The 7,500-nt window shown below is 45.0% G+C and overlaps 1 protein-coding gene across 34 annotated transcripts in view; it reads right to left on the reverse strand.

Moving 5' to 3' along the window:
• LOC122252270 (uncharacterized) overlaps positions 1 to 7,500 on the reverse strand; it is a 347,686-nt gene that overhangs the window by 132,433 nt on the left and 207,753 nt on the right. For 24 of the 34 annotated variants that reach the window (XM_086539364.1, XM_086539357.1, XM_086539353.1 and 21 more), the window contains exon 2: positions 2,768 to 3,430. The exons of 8 other annotated variants lie outside the window; for them this stretch is intronic. In XM_086539364.1, the coding sequence (XP_086395490.1) occupies positions 2,768 to 2,828 (61 nt within the window). In that variant the 5' untranslated portion in view covers positions 2,829 to 3,430. Of the gene's footprint in view, positions 1 to 2,767; positions 3,431 to 3,870; positions 3,892 to 4,712; positions 4,735 to 7,500 lie in introns of those variants that run through there. 2 more of the 34 variants (XM_043014753.2, XM_086539348.1) reach the window with 2 other exon arrangements.

The following is a 7,500-nucleotide window of genomic DNA, read 5'->3' on the forward strand; positions in this document are numbered from 1 at the left end:
TATATGTGGGTGTGTGTGTGTGTGAGGCCTAGCACCGCTACAGCCAGGCCTTGTTAAAGTAGACACTCTCCTCCACAGCTTCCACGTAAACCCCCCTCTCCCCCGTCCTTACCCCCCCTCCCACATTTACCCCCACCCCCCCTCTCCCTGGCGCCCTCCCTCTGCCGGTGGTCGATCTCGCATCTGCCGTCACCTCTGCCATTCCCCCTGCTCGAACGTTTGACTACGGTTTTCCTGCCTACTACCCTACGGCACGGATCTTACGATACGGTTTATAATGTGTAAGGATTCATATAACGAGTTCCAATTATTTTTTCTCTTTTTTTTTCTCTTCTTTTTGGTGAAGGTCCGTTTTTACTATGGGGATTTGTAACCGGGTTGTAGTTTAACTTACTACTATGTGTGGACGAAGGCGTGAGTGAGGGAATGGATGAATGAAATGATATCTTTAGCTGACTTCTATCTGGACGTTACCTGCAACTAGGTGGAGCCGAAATAAAACAATACATCTACATCTATTTACATAGCTATCTGTCTCTCTGCCCCCCTCCTCTCTCTCTGTCTCTCTCTGTCTCTCTCTGTTTCTGTCTCTGTCTCTGTCTATGTCTATGTCTCTGTCTCTGTCTCTCTCTGTCTGTCTCTGTCTCTCTCTGTTTCTGCCTGTCTGCCTCTGTCTCTGTCTCTGTCTCTGTCTCTATCTCTGCCTCTCTCTCTCTCTCTCTCTCTCTCTCTCTCTCTATATATATATATATATATATATATATATATATATATATATATATATATATATGCATTTCGACCGTTTAGATAACTGAATGACCACATAACACCCAGCATTTCTTTCGACTCATTCCCTTCAAGCTCTTTAAAACCCAGCGTGACTCACCACCCTCCCCCCCTCCCTTCCCTTACCCCATCCACACACACCCTCCCCTCCTTTCCCCATCCTTCCCCCATCCCTTGTACCTCCCCTCCCCCTACCCTATCCCCAAGAGAGTCCCTGTCCAAAGGATGAACCTCGAGAGACATCCCTTATCCAGCGGATAGCAAAGGATTCATCCTCCGCCCCGGAGGATAGGCTGGTGGGACGGTAGGGGTGGGGGGGGGGGCTGATAGGAAGGTGGGTTGGGGGAGAGGGGTGGGGGAAATGGTAAGAGAGGGGGGAGAATGGGGTAAGAGGAGGGGGTGGTGGGGTAAGAGGGAGGGGGTGGGGGAGAATGGGGGTAAGAGGGAGGGGGTGGGGGAGAATGGGGGTAAGAGGGAGGGGGTGGGGGAGAATGGGGGTAAGAGGGAGGGGGTGGGGGAGAATGGGGGTAAGAGGGAGGGGGTGGGGGAGAATGGGGGTTAGAAGGAGGGGATTGAGGGAGAGCAATAACGGGGTTGAAAAGAGGTTGACAAATAAATTGTTCTTCCACCTGTGTTTGTTCTTTTGAATTTGATATAGATTTTAATTTTTCATGAATTTCCCTTTTTTTAACAGTTCATATCAGTTATCGGAATCGTTATTGTGTGTCATTTCTTTCACATGACCTTTTTTCAACGGCCGCAAAAGGATACTTTATCGGCAACTGGTGTTTCATGTAATCGGAAATGGATGGAAGACAAAAAAAGGAAAAGTTAAACTAATAAACAAGGCAAAAAAATGGAAAAGAAATGTATTCGGATTCTCAGTCTCATTTTATTTCGAATAACTGAACGATGACTTTTGGATATGCACGAAATGTAACGGAATATATATATATATATATTTGTATATACATATGTGTGTGTGCGTGTGTGTGTGTGTGTGTATGTGTGTGTGTGTGTGTGTGTGTGTGTGTGTGTGTGTGTGTGTGTGTGTGTGTGTGTGTGTGCATAAATATGTATGTATGTTTATATGTTTGTATGTATGTATGTATGTATGTATGTATATATACATATATTTACATATATGTGTATATATATACATATATATAAATTTATGTATATTATGTATCTTAACAAAAAGAACGAGAATCCTTTAAAACAACATTCATAAAAGAAAAAAAAAAAAAAGAAATTCTAAGACAAATAAAACACAGAATCATGAAACGAAATAAAAAAATCAAGTCCCTTTCAAACCGCATTAAAAATAGAACAAAAAAAAAGTACAAAAAAAAAAAAAAAAAAAATCCCCAGTAATTCCAGACCTCACGATTCTCATTCCAATTCTTCAGCAATAGAAAGCCAAGTTCAAGTGAAGTTCAAGTGAAGTTCAAGTGAAGTTCAAGTGAAGTTCAAAAACCCTCGACGAAGTAAGAACGAAGGAACGGGGCATCGGTCGCTATTGAGCAAGACTTGAATTTTTCGCTTAAATTGCTCTAAAACCGAATTATTTTTTCCCCGAAAAATTATATGATTTATTCCGTTTATCTATCTAAAGATTCGACTACGATTTATCTTAGCTTTGGTGGAAGAAATATCAAAACTTTTTACATTATTGTAGTTTATATATGCGTGATGCAAAAGTGGATTTATCAATATTTCTAAAGTAAAAAAACAACAGCAAAAAAACGAACCTGATTTAGAAATCATATATGAACTTACTAAGCAGTTATTCCTTGCTAGTGTGTGTGTGTGTGCGCGCGCGCGCGTGCGTGCATGCGCGCGTATGCCTGTGCGTGTTTTTACCACCCCACACCTGCCACCCCTCCCCCCCTCCCCCCGATCTCTCCTCCCAGCATCCCAACCCCCTTCCCTCCCCCTCACCCCCTACCCTTCCCCCTTCCTTCCCCTCCCCTACGCTTACCTTTGACGGCCGTGCTGAAGCATCCGGTGAAGGGAGTCGTGAACCAGCAGGACGACAACATCCTTCACTGCAGGCCGGTCCCTACGAGGACTCGCCCCGTAGGATCGCGCTCGGGGGGGTGGGGGGAGTCCTGGAGGCACTTAGAAGGACGGGCAAACGACGCGCGCGTCTCTCGTTTCGCTTTTCGATCTTGGCTTCTCGATGTTTCTTTTTTTCTATTTGTTTGTTTTTCTATTTTCCGTTTCTTTTTTCTATTCAGATTCTCTTTTTGTTATTTGTTCGTATTGTCTGGACGTCTGGACGCGGTGTTCGAAAGAGTAAAGATTGGAGAGTGTAATTTGAGGGTGAATGAATGTGTTATTGTGGGTGTGATGTCAGTGTGGGCGTTTGGGGGAAGTGTAAGTGGGCGTGGTTGAGGTGAGAACGCCCACGAAATCGTCGATGGGCAGCGAGACTCCGTCGAGAGGAGATCAGGGCATCGTGTCCGTCGCGGCTTTCGAACTATTTTCTCTTTTTCTCTTTTTTTCCGGTCTTTCGTTTTTATCGTTTTTTTCAAATCGATTCAATGTTAGCTTTCGATTCAGATGATCAAACTCCTTTTTTAAAAATTTCCTTTTCTTCTTCTTCTCTCTTAGTTCTAGTCACTTTCCTTCATGGGGTTATCTGCGGATACGACACACATTCAATAAGCGAGGAAACAAAACACACGAGAACACAACAAAACAAAAGAAGGGCGCACGGCGAGGCCAAGGACGACGCCACGTAAAATAAATATGTTGATCGGATGGCAAAGCAGGCGAAGGATTTGGAGGGAAGGATGGAGGACGCAAGTAGTAGTAGGAGTAGTTGTAGTGGAAGTAGAAGTAATAGTAGTAATGATGATAATGATAAAAATTATGATAGTAGTAGTAGAAGGAGGAGCTGAAGAAGTCGTCAAGTAGGTAGTTGTAGTAATAGTTGTATGGTGTCAGTAGTAGTAGTAATATCAGGAGGAGGAGAAGGAGGAGGAGGAGGAGGGGGAGTAGCAGCAAACCGAAGGAAGAACGAGGAGGATGAAGAAAGTAGGAAGGAAGAGGAGGAGGAGGAGTAGAACGAGATCCTACACGTCTCCGGCGCGCGTCCCGCCGTCGTTCTACGCTTGAGGGACTCTCCGCCGGCGCTATATCGTACCGGACGCCGCCGCCTCTGCGCTTTTTTTTTTCTCCCTCTTCTTCCCCGGAATGTTCGCCCGTGTTGATTTTCCGAGGCTCGCGAGCCGGCGGGCGGGGAAACGCTACGGAAGTGGTTGGGCGCGATCGACGGTGACGCCGCTCGGTGTTATAAAGCTGGAGATCGCATCTGCTGCTGCTGCTGCGGCGCTGGTCCTCCCAGTCACGCCACTTCCGAGAACGCGACACTTTTCAAGGAGTCGAGAATTTCAAGAATGATAAAAATACAAAAAAAGAAGAAGACAGAGAGAGAGAGAGAGAAGAGCGAAAATACGTAAATCGAAAGATACTGTCGCCGTTAGCCATGTGCAAGCGAGCGAGAAACAGGAAGGGAGGCAAGAAGCGGTCAAGGAGTACCATAAGAAGCCGTAAGACATCCCTATCGCCCACGCTTCATTCTCCAACACTCGGAGGAAACACCACATCACGCAGACATCAAAGTCGTCGTAACATGGCCACTGCCTTCCACTTGGATCTTGATGACGAATGATGTCCCTTTTTTCACAGGGAAAGAGTGATAGATATCCAAAAAGTTCAAATACACAAATATCAAAAAAAAAAAAAAGTTCAAATTCGAAAAACGCAAAAAATTTCAAAGTCCGAAAATTCAAAAACGCAAAAAAAAAAAAAAATACGAAGTCCAAAAAAAATCCGAAAACACCAAAATTTTCCGAAGTCCAAAAGACCCGAAATGCTGAACTTCTCGGCACTCGAACGACATCCGGAGGAACACTGACCGACCGTCCGTCCGTCCCCTGCGGCGGCTGATCCGACACTGTAGCTCTGACACACTCCGCCGACCCCCCTTCTAGCACTGTACTCTGCTCTCCTTCGCTGTCCCGCTCACTAGTACGACCTTGATGACGACCACGAGAGAAGGAAAGCCGGATTGACTCCCCCTCCCCCCCTCTTACCATCCCTCTTACCATTTTCCCCTTCTCGTTTTGCTTTTCAACTCCCTCCCTCCTCCCTCCCCCCCTTCCCTTCTTCTCAAACTCCTCCCCTTCCTCCGTTAAAAGACCTAACTTCCCCCCTTCTCCCCCATCTCCTTAAGGCCCGCCAGCCACTAATCCTCCCCCCTCCCCCCTTCCCCCTTCCCCCTTCCCCCGAAACCCAACTTTCTCACTCCGACGCGTCTGGGCAAAAAACGAAAAAAGAAAAGAAAAAAGAAAAAGAAAAATCAAGTTTTCCATTTCGCGGGGCCTTCCGCTTGACCTGGAAGAGAATCGCCTTAAACGCCCCCCCGCCAAGCTCAAAAGCAAGCCATATTTCAGAAGGTCTATTATAACCTGTCTCGATCCAGCCTCGTTCATCACGTTAGCTCGAGCAACAACACACCGAAGCACCGAAGCACCGTTTGCCAATACGGGTGAGAGAGAGAGAGAGAGAGAGAGAGAGAGAGAGAGAAAAGGAAAACAATCGAACAAGAAAAATAAATAAAATTAAATACATAAATATCTCTGACAAAGCGGCAATAAGATTTATTTTCTAAAAAAAAAAAAAAAAAATAAGTTCTGGGAGAGAGCTTGGTCGACTGGCCGCGTTAACAGTTATCATAATTTGCCGATGGAATGTATAACACACGATGAGATGCAACGGAGCGCAAGAAATAAATATTGAGATAAAAATGTATTGATATGCATATGACCAGAGTGAGAGAGAGAGAGAGAGAGAGAGAGAGAGAGAGAGAGAGAGAGAGAGAGAGAGAGAGAGAGAGAGAGAGAGAGAGAGAGAGAAGGAGGAGGAGAGAGAGAGAGAGAGAGAGAGAGAGAGAGAGAGAGAGAGAGAGAGAGAGAGAGGGAGAGGGAGAGGGAGAGGGAGAGGGAGAGAGAGAGAGAGAGAGAGAGAGAGAGGGAGAGGGAGAGGGAGAGAGAGAGAGAGAGAAAGAGAGAGGAATAATGAGAAAAGAGAGAATCATAATAAAAAGAGATAAAACGAAAAAAAAAATAATAATAATTCTAAAGGACCGTGAGTCAGGTTCCCTTATCACCCGGCGAGCGTAGGTCTACCGTTAATATTTATCGCAAATCCCCCTTCCCCCCTCACACACACTATGACCCCCCCTCCTTCCTCTACATCACCAAAACAAACCTAACTGACCCCCTCCCCCTTCCCTACCCCCATACCACCTACCATCCCTTACCCCCCCCACCCTCTCCAAAGGCACCCCCACCCCCCCACCCACCACTCTCCCACCCCCCAATCCCCCATCCACCCCTACCTCCCCATACCCCTACCCCCCCATACCCCCTACCCCCATCTAGAAAACTAATGTCGCTCAGCTTTTTATTGCTTTATGGCTTTATTTATTGCTATCTCTGCATTCAGGCCGCCCTCGTGTGATTAACGGCCCGATGACCCCGCCCACGACCCCGCCCACACACACACCTATACTGTGGCGCCTTGACCTTTGGGGCGTGAGAGGTCAAGAGGTCAAATTGTATGGCTTTTATCCTTATTTAATGTATGTGTGAATTGTTAAGTGAGTCAGTGAGTAAACAGATGAGACAAAAGTGAATCATATATAAAGACTGAGTTGTTAAATGAGTAAACAAAGAAATTAATGAATGAATGAGTAAGTAAACTCACAAATAAACGAGTGAGTAAGTAAATGAGGAAACCAAGAAAGAAATAAGTAAATATACATATATATATATATATATACATATATATACAATTAACTGAATAGATCACCGAGTAAATAGATAACTAAATAAACATATAAATGTATATATGACAAAAAAAAAGTAAATACAGATATATGAGTAAGGTTTCCTAACGTTATTTTTCGGCCTATTTTCATTCTCGGTAGACCTAGGCTATCCCATTTTCCCTTGTCTTCTTCCACATAGCCCTGACCATCCAACTTTTTTGTTTGGTTTCGTTTTCCCATACATCATCATCATCATCATCATCATCATCATCTATCACCTTTCATCTTCCTCATCCTTTTCATTACCATTATCGTCATCATAACCATCATCACCATAATCATCATCACATCATCACCATTCTCATCATCGCTAGTAGCATTCGCTTCACAATCAACACCATCATTATCATCACCACCACCATCTTCATCATCATCACCAACACTATCATCTCTATCTTTACAATTACTAATGGTGACAAAGCGAAGGGAGGGGGAGGGGGAGGGGAGAGGGAGAGAGAGAGACAGAGTAAGAGAGAGAGAGCGAAAGAGAAAGAGAGAAAGAGAGAGAAAGAGAGAAAGAAACAGAAAGAAAGATAAAGAGGGAGAGAGCGAAAGAGAAAGAGAGAGAAAGAGAGCAGAGAACACACTAATGTCCGCCATCATCACCTTCTCCGCCATTAGTGGCAACTTGGCACTCATGGCACTAGGCTCATGGCACTAGGTCGCATGACGGTAATGAGGTTCGCATGTCATCTCATGGCGACTGTGAAGGGACTGATGACATGACGGATTGAGATGATAAGGAGGGTTAGGAGACAGAGAGTTAATTAGTGTAATAGGGGTATGAATGATAGTAATAAATATGATAATGA

Source organism: Penaeus japonicus, unplaced genomic scaffold, assembly GCF_977035675.1.
Source record: "Penaeus japonicus unplaced genomic scaffold, GWHDUDI00000001_assembly GWHDUDI00000008, whole genome shotgun sequence".
Classification (NCBI taxonomy): domain Eukaryota; kingdom Metazoa; phylum Arthropoda; class Malacostraca; order Decapoda; family Penaeidae; genus Penaeus; species Penaeus japonicus.